Source organism: Triticum dicoccoides, chromosome 2B (assembly GCF_002162155.2).
Source record: "Triticum dicoccoides isolate Atlit2015 ecotype Zavitan chromosome 2B, WEW_v2.0, whole genome shotgun sequence".
NCBI classification, from domain to species: domain Eukaryota; kingdom Viridiplantae; phylum Streptophyta; class Magnoliopsida; order Poales; family Poaceae; genus Triticum; species Triticum dicoccoides.
In genome coordinates, this window is record NC_041383.1 from 383,065,306 (window position 1) to 383,085,852 (window position 20,547).

General features: G+C 46.8%; 1 protein-coding gene across 2 annotated transcripts; it reads right to left on the minus strand.

Moving 5' to 3' along the window:
• Positions 1 to 14,312: 14,312 nt before the first annotated feature.
• LOC119363776 (calcium-dependent protein kinase 17-like) lies at positions 14,313 to 19,446 on the minus strand. 2 transcript variants are annotated; one of them, XM_037629149.1, is made up of 8 exons: positions 18,493 to 19,446; positions 16,789 to 16,932; positions 16,527 to 16,679; positions 16,302 to 16,417; positions 16,036 to 16,203; positions 15,140 to 15,364; positions 14,942 to 15,063; positions 14,313 to 14,814 (listed from the first exon to the last, which is right to left on the minus strand). In XM_037629149.1, the coding sequence occupies exons 1-7, from the start codon at positions 19,265 to 19,267 to the stop codon at positions 14,944 to 14,946; spliced, it is 1,701 nt and encodes a 566-aa protein (XP_037485046.1). In that variant the 5' UTR covers positions 19,268 to 19,446; the 3' UTR covers positions 14,313 to 14,814; positions 14,942 to 14,943. The 2 variants fall into 2 exon arrangements, with proteins under 2 accessions (XP_037485046.1, XP_037485045.1); XM_037629148.1 differs by having other exon boundaries at positions 14,313 to 14,840.
• Positions 19,447 to 20,547: the final 1,101 nt, after the last annotated feature.

The window sequence follows — 20,547 nt, forward strand, 5'->3', positions numbered from 1 at the left end:
GTTATAGATGAGATAGAGTGGATCAGCATCACAAAATGCAGAGATTTTTTCAAAAGAATGATTCAAAAATTCAGTTTTAGTTTTCCATAGAAAGCATTTCGGATCAACCGATTTTCAAACTCGGTAATACCGAAGCAGTTTTGGAACCTAAACTGATAAACTCGGTTGGACCGAGTCACAGTTTGGTGGCACCGAGACTGCTAGGGTTTCACAAAGTCCTAAAATCGGTCTCACCGATTAGCAATTCTCGGTCAGGCCGAGAGTTACTAGTGCTATGGCATTAGCCAAATCGGTGGGACCGAGTTTTTCAACTCGGTGGGTCCGAGATGGTTTCGGCGAAAACCTAACCCTAATTTTTCAAATCTCATCTAATCTAAGGATTGCATTGACTAGATAGGAGTGTTTCAATCATGGCAAGAATCATTAAGAACACAATGTGCTAGGAATCGGACGAGGATAGCACAGTGATCGAGTCCATACCCTAGCTTGGCGATGAACTCGCTACGGCGGCAACGGCGGGGGTGAAATCCATTGACGGCGGTGGAGACCAGCGACAGGAGGCGGCTGGCGACGAGGAGACGATCCGGAGACCCTGATGGCAGAGCGAGCTATTGCGTGGGCGAAGAGGTTCGGAGAAATTTCCAAATTTTTCCTGTGACTATATATAGCCCGGCCCTGTCGGTGTGACCGAATGGAACAACTCGGTGGCACCGAGATGCATAACTGTGTATAGTTACAGCAACTCGGTGTGACCGAAAAGTTCAAATCGGTTGCATCGAGATTGAAAACCTAGATCGACTTAGTGATCTCGGTGGGACCGAAATGGAGGAATCGGTCAGACCGAGAATCACAAAGAAGTTTTGGAAGTTTAAGTCTATGACGAATCGGGGACTCCGAGTGCTCCTCCCACAGAGTGGTTCGAATCTGACTTGATCAAATTTTGTGATGTAGCATGAATAGAGTTTGAGATGAGAAAAGCATAGATAGCTAGAGAAGGTTCTTAGGCATTCTTGTCCATCCACTTGGCAAAAAGAAAGAGAACCAAACAATCAAAACAACAAGTGGATGTCCTCGAATGAGTAAAATATGCACCAACATGCTCACACAATAAGATGGCAAATGAAATATGTGGCAAAACATGCACAACCAATTCTAGCATCTATCAAACAATTGGCGATGACTAGGTCATCTATATATGAGTATATTGACTTAGGAGTCAAATGAGAACATTTGATCATAGGTCATACTCATCGTTTAAGCTCAAGTGGGGTTACCACTTTTACATAATGCATTGATGTGTTCACACCATTAGAGTTGCTTTGACTCAATTCTTAGAGTTAAGCTCCCCCTAGATGTGAGATCCCCTTTGTAGAGGGATGAACTAACCTTGGGTTTTGTCGATGATGACTTCATGTAGGTGTTGAAGATGTGGACGCTCAAGGTTGATGTAGATCATTTGGAGAAATCCTTTGGAGTGAGTTGCACTTTCAACATACCTACATGGGTTAGTCCCACAAGGAACAAACAAGAATATCCATAGACATAAAGTGATGCACACACAAGATAATGTCCATGAAATCATTAGGTTACCTTGTCCCTTGCCTTACCAACATGAGGGTTTGTGACTCCTTGAACTAGTGCAAGATGTGGAGATTGACTGCACTTGTTGTTGCCAAAAAGATTGAGTGAAGAATGTTGGCGGAGTCACCCTCAAGAACTCTCTAGTTCTTCTTCTTCGGGATCCACATCATCTTGATGGGAATCCTTGGAGTTGTAGTTGTACTTGATGAAGTAGAACTTGACGTGGTCTTGGGAACCCACTTGACAGAGACCTGAGGTGCTTCTTCAAATGCATCAATCTCTTCTTGAAGCTTGTCCTTGCCTTTGTTCTTATGGTCTTGTGGTGGAAGATCATCTTGTGCTTGTGTTCCTTTGGAGGAAGTAGGATCATACTTCTCTTGTTGAGGAACAAACTTCGTCTTCGGGTATTGATCTTCTTCCCACTCAACTCCATTGGCATTGAACTTTCGTTCAAAACCAACACCTTGATTCTTCCGGTGCCTTCCTTGCTTGCGTACAATTTCCTCGAATTGCTTACTCCCGGCAAGGCTCTTGTATACACCTTTCTCTATAATTCCCTTCAATAACCTATTTTCTTGCTCAAGTGTAACTTGGCTAAGAGAATCATTAGTGGAATCAAGAGAACTACTAGAAGCAACAATATTGGATTTGACATTATTATTGTTACTACTAGAGGAAGTATCTTTCTTGTACTTGTTACTAGACTTGACTTGAGGCATGTAAGTAGATAAGAGTAAACACTTGGCAATGTAAGAAGAACTTTTCTTGCGGAGATCATCATTGATTGCTTTTAAGAACTCATGCTCTTGCTCAAGATTGATCTTTTCAAAGCGTAACTTCTCATGAGCCCTTAAAAGTTCTCGATGATCTTTGAAGATAGTTTCATGAGCCAACTTAAGAGTGTTTAGTTCTTTAGTTAGAATCTCAATCTTCTCCTTATCATTGTCATTCGTTTTATCTTGATTAGCATGATTGATTGACGTTTCATCATAGTATTCATCACTAGAGTTGTCAACAAGTAAATCATCATCCACAAGCAAGTCATCTTCATCACTATTGAAATCAACATACTCGGGATGTGTTACCTTTGGACCTTTGGCCATGAAGCATCTTCCAATTCCTTCATTTGGTGAATCAAATATGTCGTAGGAGTTGGTTGACACAAGTGCTAGACCGGCAACACCTTCATCTTGAGTATATTCGGAGTCGGAGTGATAGCTTCTCTCGGAGTGATGGTCGGAGTCGGAACCGGATACCCATTCACCAACATGAGCTTGATGTTTTTGTTTTGTGTAGCTCCTTGATGACGTGTCCTTCCTTTCTGAATCCTTGCTTCTCCGTGAGGGTCTTCATTCATAACGATCATCTCTACTCCTCCTCTCTCTTGGTGGTGATTCTTCTCTTTTGCTTCTTCTCTTTGGAGAATCTTCTCTTCTTTTGTAGGGTGTCATACACTCATTGGAATAGTGTCCGGGTCTCCCACAATTGTAGCAGTTACGCTCTCGACTAGAAGATCTTTTGTCATTGTAAGACCTTGACTTGGAGCTTCTTTCTTTGCTTCTACTCTTGTAGAATTTGTTGAAGTTCTTCACCATTAATATCAATTCTTCGTTGAAGGTTTGTTTCTCACTTGATGATGTGGGGGCTTCACATGAGGCTTTGTAAGCACCACTTGACTTGTTGTGAAGTTCCTCCTTATCCTTAAGTGACATCTCATGAGCAACAATTCTTCCAATGACTTTCATTGGCTTGAGATCTTTGTAGTTTGGCATCATTTGGATCAATGTGCACACGGTATCATACTTTCCATCCAATGCTCTTAGGATCTTCTTGATGATGAATATGTCGGTCATCTCTTCACTCCCTAAGCCGGTAATCTCATTTGTGATAAGTGCAAGCCTAGAGTACATTTCAGCGACACCTTCACCATCCTTCATTTTGAACTTGTCAAGCTGACTTTGGAGCACATCCAACTTGGATTCCTTGACGGAGTCGGTACCTTCATGCATATCAATCAAAGTATCCCAAATTTCCTTTGCATTCTCAAGACGGCTGATTTTGTTGAATTCTTCGGGGCACAATCCGTTGAAGATGATATCACAAGCTTGAGCGTTGTATTGCGGCATCTTCAATTCTTCCGCATTAGCTTCACGGTTCGGCTCTCTCCCATCAAAGAATTCACCTTGCAAGCCAATACAAATAATTGCCCAAACAGCGGGGTTATGTCCGAGAATATGCATTTTTATCTTATGCTTCCAACTAGCAAAATTAGTACCATCAAAGTAAGGACCTCTACGGTGATAATTTCCCTCACTAGATGCCATACTCTCCTAGGTTGTGAAACCAAGGCTATGACCACCAAAAGCTATGGAAATCAAAGCAAATGGAGACCAAAGCTCTGATACCACTTGTAGGACCTTGAAGTATGTCTAGAGGGGGTGATTAGATTATTTGACCAATTAAAAACTTAGCCTTTTCCCAATTTTAGAGTTTGGCAGATTTTAGCTATCTTAGGACAAGTCAAGCAATCATCACACAATTCAAGCAAGCATGCAAAGAGTATATAGGCAGCGGAAATTAAAGCATGCAACTTGCAAGAAAGTAAAGGGAAGGGTTTGGAGGATTCAAACGCAATTGGAGACACGGATGTTTTTGGCGTGGTTCCGATAGGTGGTGCTATCGTACATCCAGTTGATGGAGACTTCAACCCACGAAGGGTAACGGTTGTGCGAGTCCACAGAGGGCTCCACCCACGAAGGGTCCATGAAGAAGCAACCTTGTCTATCCCACCATGGCCGTCGCCCACGAAGGACTTGCCTCACTAGCGGTAGATCTTCACGAAGTAGGCGATCTCCTTGCCCTTACAAACTCCTTGGTTCAACTCCACAATCTTGTCGGAGGCTCCCAAGTGACACCTAGCCAATCTAGGAGACACCACTCTCCAAGAAGTAACAAATGGTGCATTGATGATGAACTCCTTGCTCTTGTGCTTCAAATGATAGTCTCCCCAACACTCAACTCTCTCTCATGGGTTTTGGATCTGGTGGAAAGAAGATTTGAGTGGAAAGCAACTTGGGGAAGGCTAGAGATCAAGATTCATATGGTAGGAATGGAATATCTTGGCCTCAACACATGAGTAGGTGGTTCTCTCTCAGAAATGGTAAGTTGGAAGTGTAGGTTTGTTCTGATGGCTCTCTCCATGAATGAAGAGGAGGTGGAGGGGTATATATAGCCTCCACACAAAATCTAACCGTTACACACAATTTACCAAACTCGGTGGGACCGAATCATCAAACTCGGTCGGACCGATTTAGTAAACCTAGTGACCGTTAGGATTTTTTGGTGGGACCGAAATGCAACTCGGTAAGACCGATATGGTTAGGGTTAGGGCATAACGTAATCTCGGTGAGACCGATTACACAAACTCGATGGGACCGATTTTGGTAATTAGCTAACCAGAGAGTTGGTCAGGTAAATTCGGTGGGACCAATTTGCTCTTTTCGGTGAGACCGAAATGTTACAAAAGAGAAACAGAGAGTTTACATTGCAATCTCGGTGGGACCGATCACTCACTTTGGTTAGACCGAAACGTTACGAAGGGAAACAGAGATATTACAATCCCATCTCGGTGAGACCGAGGTCCCTATCGGTAGGACCGATTTGCCTAGGGGTTTATGGCAGTGGCTATGACATTAGAACTCGGTGGCGTCGGATAGGAAGAATCGGTGTGACCGATTTTGGCTTTAGGTTTAGGTCATTTGTGGATGTGAGAAAGTAGTTGAGGGTTTTTGGAGCATATCACCAAGCACATGAAGCAAGAGGCTCATTAAGCAACACCTCATCCCTCCTTGATAGTATTGGCTTTTCCTATAGACTCAATGTGATCTTGGATCACTAAAATGTAAAATGAAGAGTCTTGAGCTTTTGAGCTTGAGCCAATCCTTTGTCATTAGTATTTTGAGGGATCCACTTTCATCATCCATGCCATGCCATTCATTGAGCTTTCCTTAAATAATAGTCTTGGAATAGCATTAGCTCAATGAGCTATATGTTGTTATGAATTACCAAAACCACCTAGGGATAGTTGCACTTTCACCCCCAGGTATGGTTTACACACATGGTGCGGTCGGAGTGATCCAAGCATCCGCACTGTATTGAATACTTTGTGTGAGGAAGACAAAAGGAAAAAGGGCGAGAAAGGAAAAAGTGGAGGAACATAATGAAAAGAGCGGGGGTAAGGAGACAAACACTGAGTTCGGCACTAGGCGTAGAATCTCCGGAGTCTGGCCGCGTTCCATGGGTTCGGCTCGAGTCTGTTATCGGATGCATTAGCAGGCGGTACCCTCCTACGGTGAGAACTTTATCGAATGAGTTCGCCAACATTATAAGTTTTGTCCCGCACTTCTCTGCTTTGATACCCTCGATCCTGCTGCTGATAGAATGCAGAACGGGCTTTTGCAACGTCGCACTCCTCCTCCAGGGCATCTAAGTTGTCCTGTCGATCTAACTCGGCTTCCTTCTCTTCGTACATGCGCACGCGAGGTGAGTCGTGGATTATGTCGCAGGGTACGTAGTACTGCTTCTGTGTTGTACACCATAAAAATGGTGTATATCCGGTGGTGCGATTCGGCGTGGTCCGCAGCCCCCAGAGTACGGAGTCGAGCTCTCGACCCAGTGCGCGTCCAATTCTGTCAAGGACCGCACTAGTCTGGGTTTGATGCCGCTCATGATGAGACCGTTTGCATGTTCGACCTGGCCGTTTGTTTGGGGATGGTAGACGGAGGCGTAGTCGAGCGTAATGCCCATGTTGCCGCACCAAGTTTTCACTTCATTGGTTGTGAAGTTTGAGCCATTGTTAGTGATGATGCTGTGGGGGACGCCATAACGGTGTACACCCCTGATATGAAGTCTATCACTGGCCCGGATTCGGCCGTTTTAACTGGTTTGGCTTCTATCCATTTGGTGAACTTGTCCACCATGACCAATAAGTATTTTTTCTTATGGCTTCCCCTTATGAGAGGTCCGACCATATCCTGCCCCCAAACCGCAAAGGGCCAAGTAATGGGGATTGTTTGGAGAGCGGTGGGGGGCATATGGCTTTGATTGGCAAAGAGCTGGCAACCGACACAGTGTTGGACAAGGTCATGTGCATCTGCTCGGGCTGTCGGCCAATAAAAACCTGTACGGAAGGCCTTGCTGACAAGTGCCCGAGCCGCAGTGTGGTGCCCGCCGGGTCCGGCGTGGATTTCAGCGAAGAGCTGCCGCCCTTCTTCTTCGGAGATGCATCTTTGGAGCACTCCGGTTGCACTTTTCTTATAGAGTTCTCCCTCATGGACCTTGTAGGCCTTGGAACGTCGCACAATACAACGTGCTTCATTTTGGTCCTCGGGGAGCTCCTGCCTATTTAGGTAGGCCAAGAAAGGCTCGGTCCACGAGGCGATTACAGCCATGATTTCGTGGGTCGAAGGTGTTATTTCGGTGGCGGAGCCTCCGATTACCTCAGATGGTTCAGAATCTGGGGTTGTATTCGGATCCGGGCTAGTGTTGCCGGACTTCCCTTCCCATACCATGGATGGCTTGAACAGCCTTTCCAGGAATATGTTAGGTGGGACAGGGTCGCGTTTAGCGCCGATGCGGGCGAGGATATCTGCCGCTTGATTGTTTTCTCGAGCCACATGGTGGAATTCGAGCCCCTCGAACCGAGCTGACATTTTGAGGACGACATTGTGGTATGCCGCCACTTTTGGATCCTTGGCATCAAAGTCTCCGTTTATCTGTGATATTGCGAGGTTTGAGTCCCCGCGCACTTCCAGGCGTTGAATGCCTATAGATACTGCCATCCAAAGACCATGCAACAGGGCCTCGTATTCGGCTGCGTTGTTGGAGTCTGTGTATAGTATTTGGAGTACGTATTGGACCGTGTCGCCGGTGGGGGATGAAAGGGCTACACCTGCTCCCAGTCCGACCAGCATTTTAGAGCCGTCGAAGTGCATGATCCAATTGGAGTACGCGCCATACTCTTTAGGGAGTCCGGCTTCTTTCCATTCGGCGACAAAGTCAGTCAATACTTGCGACTTAATGGCCCGCCGTGGTTTGTATGTTATGTCGGACGGAAGGAGTTCGATGGCCCATTTAGCAATCCGGCTCATAGCGTCGCGGTTGTTTATTATGTCTTTGAGTGGTACTTCGGAGGCCACCGTAATCGAACACTCCTGGAAGTAGTGTTGTAGCTTCCAGGATGCCATGAAGACCGCGTATGCTATCTTTTGATAGTGTGGGTATCGGGATTTGCATGGGTTGAGGACCGTGGACACGTAATATACCGGCTTTTGGAGCGGGAATTTGTATCCGTCTGCCTCTCGTTCGACAATGAGCACTGCGCTTACAACTTGATGTGTTGCAGCTATGTACAATAGCATAGGTTCGCCAATATTTGGCGCTGTCAGGACTGGATTACTGGCCAATAAGGTCTTTATTTCATCCAGTCCGGCCGCGGCTGCATCCGTCCACACGAAGTGTTCGGTGCGCCGAAGAAGGCGGTAAAGAGGTAATGCCTTTTCTCCTAATCGTGAGATAAAGCGGCTTAAGGCAGCCACGCATCCAGCTAGTTTCTGGATATGCTTGAGGTCTGTTGGGATAGCCAACTGCGACAGAGCTCGGATTTTTGCCGGATTTGCTTCGATTCCTCTATTGGAAACAATGAAGCCGAGCAACTTCCTGGAGGGTACGCTGAAAACACATTTTTCCGGGTTTAGCTTGATGTCATATGTTCGGAGGTTGTCGAACGTAAGTCTCAAGTCATCTATTAACGTTTCGATGTGTCTTGTTTTTATGACTACGTCGTCCACATATGCCTCCACTGTTTTGCCGATTTGCTTCTCTAGGCATGTTTGAATCATGCGTTGATAGGTTGCGCCAGCATTTTTAAGCCCGAAAGGCATAGTGTTGAAGCAGAAGGGACCATATGGCATTATGAAGGCCGTTGCGGCTTGGTCGGACTCTGCCATCTTTATTTGATGGTATCCGGAGTACGCGTCGAGGAAACATAGTGAGTCGTGTCCTGTGGTGGCGTCGATGATTTGGTCGATGCGAGGGAGGGGGAAGGGATCCTTGGGGAAAGCCTTGTTTAGGTCTTTGAAATTGATGCATAGGCGCCAAGATTTGTCCTTCTTTGGTACCATTACCAGATTTTCCAGCCAATCCAGATGCTTGATATCTTTGATGAATCCGGCCTCAAGTAGCTTGGCTAGCTCTTCTCCCATGGCTTGCCGTTTAGGCTCTGAGAAGCGCCTAAGAGTCTGTTTGATGGGCTTGTATCCTTTCAGTATATCGAGGTTGTGTTCGGCCAGCCTGCGTGGGATGCCTGGCATGTCTGAAGGATGCCAGGCGAAAATGTCCCAATTCTCACGTAGGCAGTCCAATAGTGCGGCGTCCATTGTGGGGCTCAACTGTGTCCCGATGGAAGCTGTCTTCGTGGGGTCCGTTGGATGGACCTGCAATTTGACTATCTCGTCTGCGGGTTTAAATGAGGTGGACTTGGGTCGTTTGTCGAGTATCACGTCATCCCTGTCCACTGTGGCGCGCAGCATTGTTAGTTCTTCGGCTGCTAGGGCTTCGGATAATGCTTCCAGGGCTAGTGCTGCAGTTTTATTTTCGGCGCGGAGTGCGACATCCGGATCACTAGGTAGAGTGATGATCCCATTGGGTCTGGGCATTTTAAGCTTCATGTACCCGTAATGGGGTATAGCTTGAAAGCTCATGAATGCGTCCTGCCCTAAAAGGGCGTGGTATCCGCTGTTGAAAGGAGCCACTTGGAATGTGATTTCTTCGGACCTGTAATTCTCCGGGGTGCCGAATACCACATCGAGTGTGATTTTTCCCGCACACCGTGCCTCTCGACTAGGGATGATTCCCCTGAAGGTCGTGCCGCTTTGCTCAATGCGTCTTTTATCAATTTCCATCTTGTTGAGTGTTTCTTCATAGATCAAGTTTAATCCGCTTCCGCCGTCCATGAGTGCTTTAGTGAGCCAAAAGCTGTCCACGATTGGGCTAAGGACGAAAGCGGCTGGTGCCCGGACTGTATGGAATTGAGGTTCGTCACTGGCACTGAAAGTTATAGCAGTGTCATTCCACGGATTTATTTTTGCCACGTGGCAGATTTCAGCGAAATTTCGATGAGCTCGCTTGCGCCTATTATTTGAGGTGAAAGTCCCGAAGACTGTAAGTACCACATTGTTGTCTTTGGCGGGATGTTGCTCTGTTTTATGGCTTACAAGAAGATCCTCACCGCTTTTTGCTACCTGCCGGAGTATCCAACATGCTCTAAGGCTATGCATTGATGTAGTATCCGGCGTGCTGTGAATTTTGCATGGCCCATTGAGCCATTCTTCCAATATGGTTCCATGCCTTGGAGTGGGCTTTGGTTTTTTGGGAATTGGATCGGGTAACTTACGAGAGTTTGCCATTTTAGCTCGGAGGAAAGGTTTAGTGAGAGCCGGATTGTCCCAAAAGTCTATTTGGGTTTTCTAGGCACTTTCCATCGCACAGTACTTCTGTACTATGGCTGCTAAGTCGGCAAAGTGTACTATGTCACGGCGACTTATAGCATTAAGGATCCCTTTGGTCGTGCAACTTTTGCAGAAAAGTGAGATTGCATCTTCCTCGCGACAGTCCTTGACCTTGTTTATCGCAAGGAGGAATCTGGCCCAGTAGTGATGTACTGTCTCTTGGGGCTCTTGTCTGATATGGGATAGGCGGCTTAAGTCTGGGTGGGTGGGCATTGTTAAATCTGGATTCTGATCTGATCTAACGCCCAGGGGCAGAGGAGCTTCCAGGCTTGGCAGCTCGAGCTCGGGGGTGATGCCCGATTTTCCGGCTCGTTGCCCGATTCTAAGTTCGGGGCCTGGGTCATGTCCTCTCGCGAATGGGTATCCGTCTTAGAGAGCTCGGTAATCCAGACACAATTCGTCCTCAAAATAGAGGGATAATCCATGTGTGGTTCTTCCACTACCGCTATCTCGTGGGTGACCGGTGGGGATTTAATATCCCTTTGGTCGGATTTAAGCCCAATCCGATCATAGTCTGTAGCGACTCCCAAAGCGGCGATGCGATCCAAGAGCTCATTAAGGGAGGAGAGCTCCATTGGATCCATCTGTTCGGCGAGTTCCGAGTTGACGTGGAGGCTGTTTTTGATGACCCGAGAGGTCATCGTCGGCGCGGCAGCCGATCGGGCGGCCATGACGAAGCCGCCTAGTCGGAGAGTTTGTCCTACCGCCAGTGCTCCCCCAGAGGTGATGTTGTCCTTGACAATGAGACGAGCCATCGAGCCTTGCAGCGGCGACACAGAGGAACTCTCAGTGAAAGCACCAATGTCGGTGTCAAAACCGGCAGATCTCGGGTAGGGGGTCCCGATTTGTGCGTCTAAGGCTAATGGTAACATGAGGCAAGGGACACGATGTTTTACCCAGGTTCGGGCCCTCTCGATGGAGGTAAAACCCTACTTCCTGCTTGATTGATCTTGATGATATGAGTATTACAAGAGTTGATCTACCACGAGATCGTAGAGGCTAAACCCTAGAAGCTAGTCTATGATGATTATGATTGTCCCTATACGGACCAAACCCTCCGGTTTATATAGACACCGGAGGGGGCTAGGGTTTACACAGAGTCAGTTACAAAGAAGGAAATCTAATATCCGGATCTCCAAGCTTGTCTTCCACGCAAAGGAGAGTCCCATCCGTACACGGGACAAAGTCTTGAGTCTTGTATCTTCACGGTCCAACAGTCCGGCCAAAGTATATAGTCCGGCTGTCCGGATACCCCCTAATCCAGGACTCCCTCAACAGGAGCTAGAAGGCATGGGGAAAAAGAAGGGATTTTTACCCTCTTATAGGCGGTGAAAATACCAAACGCCCCTCTCTCAAGCCATAAACCTCGCCTGTTCCCAACAAAATCGTGCATAAGGCACGGATGGGTTACCAAACCATATTGATGAGAATCCCGTAATGGGCAGGCACGATCTCTGCTTTGATGAGACGTGCCAATGGAGGCTAAGGCTCGAAAGGCGGAACGGGAGACGTGAAAACGGTTCGAAATGCTAAAGAGTCAAGTGTGGCGCTTCGCCAAAAAAGTTGTCAGTAAAAGACACTATATCTATTTTTGACGTCTTACCTTCGTGGCTAAGGGTTGCATCAATTACGCAGAGCTGGATACAGTTCCTTTATGCAAGAAGCTTATTTAAAATATTCAGGACAAGGAACTCGCCTTGCAATGTCGAAGATAATCCGCGTGCCAAACACATCGTCATCGAAGATTGGTTCAGGGGCTACTGAGGGAGTCCTAGATTAGGGGGTCCTCGGGTGTCCGGTCTATTCAATGTGGGCCGGACTGATGGGCCGCGAAGATAAAGCAGAAGACTGTCCCCCGTGTCCGGGTAGGATTCCTATATGCATGGATGGCAAGTTTGGTGTCCGGATGTACTGTTTCCTTCTCTGCAAACCGACTCTGTACAACCCTAGGCCCCTCCGGCGTGTATATAAACAGGAGGGTTTAGTCCGTAGAGGCTATTAGAATAATCATAGGCTAGACAACTAGGGTTTAGCCATTACGATCTCGAGGTAGATCAACTCTTGTAACCCCTATACTCATCGAATACAATCAAGCAGGATGTAGTGTTTTACCTCCTTTAAGAGGGCCCGAACCTGGGTAAACATCGTGTCCCCATTATCCCTTGTTACCATTGATCCTTAGACACACAGCTTGGGACCCCCTACCCGAGATCTGCCGGTTTTGACACTGATACAAACCATCTTAAACATAATAAAAATTACATCGAGATTCCGAGACCATCGAACTACCACTCCTGACCGAAAGAGTTGTCGATGCTCGCTCCCCTACCGGAGCCGGCTTGACCTTGTCGGTGACAGTCGGGAAGTCTTCATCACGTGCCCCTAAGGACCAAAGCCCTAAAGCCACAGTCGTCGCCGTTGAATCCTTGCATAGATCTGAAGCACCTAACACCATTCTCGCCACATGATGGGAAATCCTAACCTCACCACCCGAAGGAGACGGCAAAAATCTACATCTGAGCTCCGTCGACTACGTCCAGACGGAGAAACTGGAGTAGGATCGGAACCCACAAGAAAAATTCAAAGAATACATGGTAGTGCATAAAAGTAGTCAATAAAAATGAAACGACAGTATGATTACAAGCTTTTACGTTAACAATTTAGGTTGCACTACTAGTGAGAATTATTGCGCACAACCGATTAAACCGTTATGGTTAGAGGCTTCTTAACACACACTTATGGAAAGCCAACTTGATTAAGCAAATTCAATTCCATAATAGTAGCTAAAGGTACAAAACATTGTTGGGCTTAAATAAACCAACAATTTTGTTTAATCCTGCATGCTAATTAGATCATGAACCGCCACTGTGAAACTTATCTTGTATTGAAAACTCTCCTACACCACAAATAAAGAACCGCCGCGCGAGTTGTCGTCGCCAGGCTGGTGAGGAAGAGGACGTAGTGTTGCTCCTCTGCCATCCTCGGCTTCCCCTTCTAGCCGGTGGACAACATCACCCTTGCGTGTCTCCGCCACCGCGTAGCCCTTGCTGTTCTTCGGATCGGGGCCCGACCGCCACCGCCACCATGACTTTGGGGAGATAAAGAGGAGAGGTTATGGTGTGCGACGTTGGATTGGGGATAAACAGGAGACAGGGTGGCGGCGCACGATGGGCGAGGTGGAACGACACATGGGGAGGTCTCGACGAGTGGGATGCAACCCTTTCAGATCTAGATCAAGCCATGTGCATGGGGGTAGAGGTATTCGTAAAAAAATTGATTGGAGTGAAGGATGAAAAAAATAGGGTCGGATAGAGTGTGTGGGAGGTTGAACAAAAGGGTGGAGGTCAATTCCCCCTACCACACGAGGGTTTGGATCCAATGTGAGATGTGGGGAGTTTTTGTATTGATGTCGATATCACGCCATGGATGGAAAAAAATCGCGGGGGAAGGAGACTAGGCTTATGTTTGGATAGGAAGGTGTGAGAGGGGAGGGGGTAGTGGGGGTATAGGGATGAGGGGGGAGGGTAGGTTCTGACTAGTAGGCCCAAAATTTCGCTGACAAGCACGAGTTTCGAATTGATCACATCTCGTGCTCGCGCACTCGTTGCATGCAGCCACCTCCCAGTGCGACGCGTCGTTCCCTCGGTGGATCTATGCAATCCATCGCGCTAGCGTGAATTGGGGGTGGACAATCGTGCAGTATGCGACACCCCTTCTAATCGAGACGGTCAAACATGCTATCTTTTGTCCATAACCCTTTTGACTGAGACAGTCAAACATGATAATTTTTATTATTTTTATGTTCGTACAATCATGATTAAATGAATAGATCGAAAGTTTTCTCGCAAAACAAAAAGCATGATACGCATGATAATTTTTATTATTTTTTGTGTCATTACTATTATGATTAAAGGTGAATAGATTGAAAGTTCTCTCGTAAAATAAAAAGCACGATACAAATTTGAGTCACTTATTTTGGGATGGAGGAGTATCTAATATTTCTTTTCGATTGAATGGTGTTGATGCGTTTACTGAACGCTACAGCCGTGCTTCCCTACGTGGTACTTTTACTGTTTTACCTTTTTGTTTGACATGCCCTACTGATAAATCAGAACAACCTCATAAGAATTATGAGGACCAACATGGGAATCTAGAGCAAGCACAAGAAAAAAAACATCAGCTTCTATCTTCCATTCAGATTCAGTACTACACATTTGCATCCGTATGTAGTCCATATTGGAATCTCTAAAAAGACTTGTATTTATGAACGCAGGGAGTATCAGTGCGATCGGTGGACATATAAAGAGCTTCACTAATTACATATTTTTCTCTCCTATACATTTTTATATTTTTATAGTCATACTGTCACTGAACTTGGGTACTCTAATTCATGCTCAGCTGTAGTTACCGGATACTCAGTCTGCTCACTCCATCGCTTGAAATGCCAAAATTAGATACATGCACTCTACAAGCATGGTGACCCCTTCTGATTGAAAAATGGCACAATCATCTAGAATCGCTCTTTGCTCACTCCATTAGAGAATTCCTTCTTTAGTTGGCTTCACAGTTCAGTAATCCTGCCCTGCGTTGGTTAGCTGGAACAGGAATTGTCCAGATCGTGAGGGGCGGATCCTTCAGGCCACACTATCATCAGCATAGCAAATGACTGGGGCACAAAGACCAAACAATGGACTGTGGACAGTTAAAAAAAATATCTGATGAGGAGTAAGGCACTATATAAATCAAACCATCCAACATAAAGTGAGAAAAGTGAAAGAGCACAGATCAGTTACCACTAGCGTATCTTCAATGCTTCCCTAAGACCAAAGCTCATCTGCCCTTGTCCCTTTTTCCCTAGTGGATTATTCCCCTTCTGCATCATTGTTACAAATTCATTGTAGTCGATCCGACCATCCTGGAGACAGAAAAGGGAATAAACTTCTTTATCTCTAGTATCTAATACATTTCATAATGAGAATAAATCTACTTACATTGTCTTGATCAATGTCTCGGATAATATCGTCAAGATGTGCATCTCCTATACCAAACTCTTCACATGCTTTTTGCAGTTCATCTTGAGTAATGTAACCACTGCCATCTTTATCGAAGTATGAGAATGCTGCAAACAAATTATCTTCTCTCTCGACCTTGTTCAGATGCAATGTTGCCGCAAGGAATTCCCCATAATCAATTGACCCACTGTTATCAATATCCGCCTGAAAATTGCAGAACACACATCTTCATTCAAGCAAGGCCTAATGAACATGTCTCATGTCTAATTGTTAGAGTGCGTAATGGGCCTGGGCTGGCGGTATAGCCCGTTAGTCTTAGGGTTAATTAGAGATAAGGGTCGCTTGCTTAGGGGTCAAGTAAGCCTTGCTTGGGAGTCAAGTAAACCTCTCTATATAAAGAGAGGAGATGTATCAATCTAATCAAGCAAGAATTAAGAAGGAAATCCCTTCCCTCTTGCCCGGCCGTGGGCAAAAAGGCCTAATACAATACAGCTAATACTCCTCAAGTTCAGTCTTTTGCCAGAACATGAAAGGGATACTCTCACATGGCAATGAAAATTTCAGAACCACAGAAGTTTAGAAGAAATACAAGAGCTTATGATCGTTTTACAAGTAAACAGTACTCCCTCCATAAATAAATATAAGAGTGTTTAGATCACTAAAGCAGTGATCTAAACACTTATATTTCTTTACAGAGGGAGTACCAATGTCAAGAATGCTATGCCCAACTGTCAAGCTATAGATGTCTCAAGAACCCTAATTTAAGAAAGCTTTCTTGAGCTTGTAGGGCTTGATAACAAACAATATATTATCTTAGAAAGCATACAACTGAAAATACAAGTGCCATGCTGCGATAAATATGTTAGAACAGTTACCGCTTCCATTAGAGTTGCGATTTCTGACTCTTTTAAGTTGGCACCAACTCTCTGCAAGCCAGTTTTTAGTTCCTCCAATGTGATTTGGCCACTATTGTCAGTATCGAGCATTTTGAACATCTCTCTTAATCCTGCAATTTCATCTTCAGACAGATTCTCGGCAATTACCTATACGCATAACCCAGTTTAACAATAGCATCAATACTGAACATGCTTAATCAATATGCTTGGTAAAAAACCAAAGGAAAATTTACTGCAATACTCACTCTAAGGGCCATCTTCTTTAGTTTATTCATTGCTGAAAATTGTTTTAATCTAGTTAAGACAGCAGAATCAAGTGGCTTGTCAGGAGCAACTCCATCAACACAAACCCAAGGATGACCTGCCAATGTAAAGATGGCTCACTACAATAAATACTGATGCGAATACGACACTGGATGGCAAAATAGTAGTTTCAACGCGAAGTGGTGTTTATGCTTCAATGTACTCACATAGAGCTTCATGTGCAGTCAATCTCTTTCCGGGATCACGGTTCAGCATTTTCCTAACCAAATCCTTTGCACTCTTTGAGATACTGGGCCAGGGCTCGGATGAAAAATCAAGATCACCTTGCAAAACTTGTTCAAATATCCCTTGCTCAGATTCTGAAAAAGAGACCAGCATCCACAATAAAATAAAGAAGCGGATAACTGTCAATATTGTGTAAAAGGATGAGGTTTAATAATGTGGCTAGAAGACTAGATGCATGCTTACCATCCCAGAATGGAGGGACCCCGCTCAACAAGATATAAATTATTACTCCGGCACTCCAAACATCCACTTCGCAGCCATACTGTTTCAGCAGAACCTCAGGGGCGACATAGTAAGGACTTCCAACGACATCTGAATAAATTCCACCTGTAAAAGCAATCATTTAATGCATATTGCACAGGAAGACTTGTAGGAATAGTGATTACTTCCATAGCAGTTTCCATGTCTGAATATGTATAGGTTGTAAGGTGTAACATTCTAAAATCTTCAACTATCAATGTGCATGACCATGCATGTCCTTTTATTTCTAAAAAACTGTGGTCTGCAATACCCATTCCATAGCCAAAAGCCGGAACAGAAAGGTGGAAGCCATCCATTTCGGTTGCCTTCCAAAATAGGCTCACCAGTCACCACAATCATATGACATCATGCTCAAGAATTCAGAACTTTGCGTGGAGTTTGGTCATCTGAAGGTTCATCACTTGCCATAACCATATACTCCACACCTGGATCGTGTATACAATCTCAAAAGCCATATATTTCCGAGATGAAAGTCTTCCAGATATCATGATATTCTTTATGATTTCACATGGCTGCCATAGCAGGTGAGCAAATAAAAGAAATTCAATTGGTGATGACATGCACTGATGACCCTTTGTGGGATAAAATGATAATATTCTTAGTCAATGTAGCATTAAGAAGTATATGCAATCAAACGAGTACTGTGCATTTGATATCATCTGAAGGTTTTTGTTCAATTAATTAAACCAGTATCTAGACTCAATAGTCAATATTCATAACTATTTGCATAGGAGTTTGGTCGCAGGTTTTGTGATTGTGCAGAAACTCAGGCCCTGTTTGTCAGCTTTAGGCAGCAGATTCTCGTAAGAAAAATCAAAAGCCGAAATAAACAGCTATTTGGAATCAGCTTTGCCAGTGAAGCTGAATCTGGATTCGGGCCATTTTCAGCACAATTGCCTGAAGCACATCCAGGTGTACTTCAGTGGCAAATCTGATCCGCAGAATTAGCTTTGCCAGTGAAGCGAATCTACAGGTGATTCGAAGCCAACTGAAGCTGAAACAAACAGGGCCTCAATCTTATCATCATATAAAACTCCATGTCTACCTTCCTGTGTAAGTACACAACCTTGAGCAGCAATTTCACATTCACACATGGACAAAGAAGGGCCAAATTACTCTTATCTAAAGTGCAACGACATAAATTAAGTTCTCAAAAATTACAAGCTTGTGTCTCCAAGTTACTGTTATACTTGAAGACGCTTAAGTATTACTACTGTCACACAATGTATTTATCCCTGAAACTGGAATTATGAGTCCATTACTAGACATGAAAACTCGATCAAGAACACTTCAAATAATCCTAGCAGTCTAGCACAATAGTATTCCCTCCGTCCGGAAATACTTGTCGTAGAAATGAATGAAAATGGGTGTATCTAGAACTAAATTGCATCTAGATACATCCATTCCTCCGACAAGTATTTTCGGACGGAGGGAGTATTCGACAGCTCGTATTAAATAAAGATTCTCAACTAAAAGCTGCAAGTGCACCAATACAACACATCTACCTGGCTAAGTTAGAAAATAGCAGCTCAAGCTAGCACTGTCCATGATATATATAAAAAAATGCGCCAGCAAAATGTCATGCACGTTCTACACTACAGCCAGCACCAAGGATAGAGGCCAGACCTGGTTTGAAAAAGATAGAGAGCCCGAAATCAATGGTCTTGAGTGGCGAGTCCTCCTTTTGGTTGACAAACAAGAAATTCTCTGGCTTGAGGTCTCTGTGCATGACCCCAAGAGAATGGCAAGCCTCCACAATCCCAATGATCACCCTAGCCAGCTGCGCGGCGGCCTTCTCAGAGTAGTGCCCCCGCTGTATGATCCTGTCGAACAGCTCCCCTCCCGCACAGAGCTCCATGACGAGGTGCACGGCAACAGCATCCTCGTAAGCCCCGACGATGGAGATCACGTTCGGGTGGCCGGCGAGGTGGTGCATAATCTGGATCTCGCGGCGCACATCCTCGACGTCCTCCTCGGTGACGAGCTTCCGCTTTGCGATGGACTTGCAGGCGAACTCCTTCCCCGTGGCCTTTTCGACGCACTTGTAGGTGGTGCCAAACTGGCCCTGCCCCAGCTTCTTGCCTAGGGTGTAGAGGTCCTTGATGCGCTCTGAGTCGCGCTTGAGGACGGATTCGGCGATGAGGCCGGCGCTCTGGACGCGCTTTACCTTGGGCTTGTTTGGGTCGGAGGAGGGAGGGGAGAGGTCGGAGTCGTCGAGATCGGGGCCCGCGGACGAGGTGGAGGAGCACATGGAGGGGCAGGAGTCGGGCGGTGGGACCGCCGGCTCGGCGCGGGCGGCGCCGGGGCGCCACAGTACGGCGACGGAGACGGTGCTGAAGAATCCGTGGCGGTCCGCCGTGGCGCTGGGGCCGGCGCTGGGGCCGGCGCAGGTGTTCCCCATCGCGCCGGCGATGGGGGCGGCAGAGGCCTAGGCAAACGGCGGCAGCAACGGCGGCATGCGGCGGCGTCGAGACTCGGGGATTGGATCGGAGGAGGATTGGTGGAGGAGAGGAGATGGCCGGAGATGGCCGAGGCGGGTAGGGGCTCGTGCGGCTGACATGTGGCCCACGTGAAACTGCGCGCCCGGCTTTGGCAGTGGGCACAGGGGTCGTGACGAGGAAGCGAGGGCTGCGGGATTGGCGATGCGCGCCAGATCGGACGGCGGGGATGGTCGGATAATTTGCGTGCTTCGCTGCTGCCACGTAGGACGCAGGAAGCGACGTGGATCCTTCCTCTCTGTCAATTCCTCTCTTACTGTACCGCGCGTAGGACGCAGGAAGCGACGTAGGACGCAGGAAGCGACGCAGGAAGCGGGCAGAGTGGCATCCCAGAGCAAGACGCGGGGGCGATTGGCCGGTGCGGTTCCTCTGCTTCGGAATGGCGTCTCCCCCAATGGGCGCGGCGGCCGAGGCCAGTCGAGGGGCCCCACGTGTGATGGCATTGGACAGGATAACGCGAGGACAGCCGGCTTTTGACCAGGTGACTACTGCATCAGGACCCACGGAACGTTCGAGTGGCCGCCACGGATGAATCTCAAATTCGATGGGCGGGGGAGATGCTACGAGGGAGGGGCCTGCACGTTTGGAGGCAGCCAGCAGTAGCTGCCCGGGAGCCGTTGGTGCGGGCCCAAGAGCGTGTTGCTCTGTTGACCCCGCCGGCCCCGCTGCAGGACGAGCATGTGGGCGGGCTCCTAACCAGCGTGCAAGGCGAGCATAGAACCCACAGCGGAGAGGCAGCGCGTCGGGAGGATTGTGACAAGGGGGGCCAGGAGGGCCCAGTAGCACAGGCAACGCGTCCAGAGGATAGCGACAAGGAGAGTCAGGAGGGCCCAGCTGCACAAGAGTTGTGGGAGGGCCCGGTGAATCTGGAATCACGTGTGCCCATACAGAATGACAAGGCTGCATGCTGCTCGATAGAGGGTGGAATAAACAAAGCCCTGCGGTTGAGGCCCAGCCAGTGTTGGAGGAGGGGCCCCACATTGATGGGAGCCATGCACATGCATCTACTGAGATAGATACGTCTGTTTCGAGAGTTTTGGAGGGCCTGGAATCTGAACACCAGATGGGCTTGGAAAAGGAGACAGAGCTCATTACCGATGCATGTAGGAGCCTGGTCTGCGCACCTCATAGGGAGGATATAGAGGGGATGACAGCCAATGAGGTGGTGGCGTATGGCAAGCTC

Bases quoted from the DNA above. Each gene is read 5' to 3' on its own strand.
- LOC119363776 (XM_037629149.1), bottom strand. From the start codon at position 19,267: ATGGGGAACACCTGCGCCGGCCCCAGCGCCGGCCCCAGCGCCACGGCG. The intron at 16,418-16,526 runs GTGAGTACATTG...TTACATTGGCAG, and splicing joins GACTGCACATGAAGCTCTAT to GTCATCCTTGGGTTTGTGTT. The intron at 15,064-15,139 runs GTAAGTAGATTT...TTCTGTCTCCAG, and splicing joins GAGACATTGATCAAGACAAT to GATGGTCGGATCGACTACAA.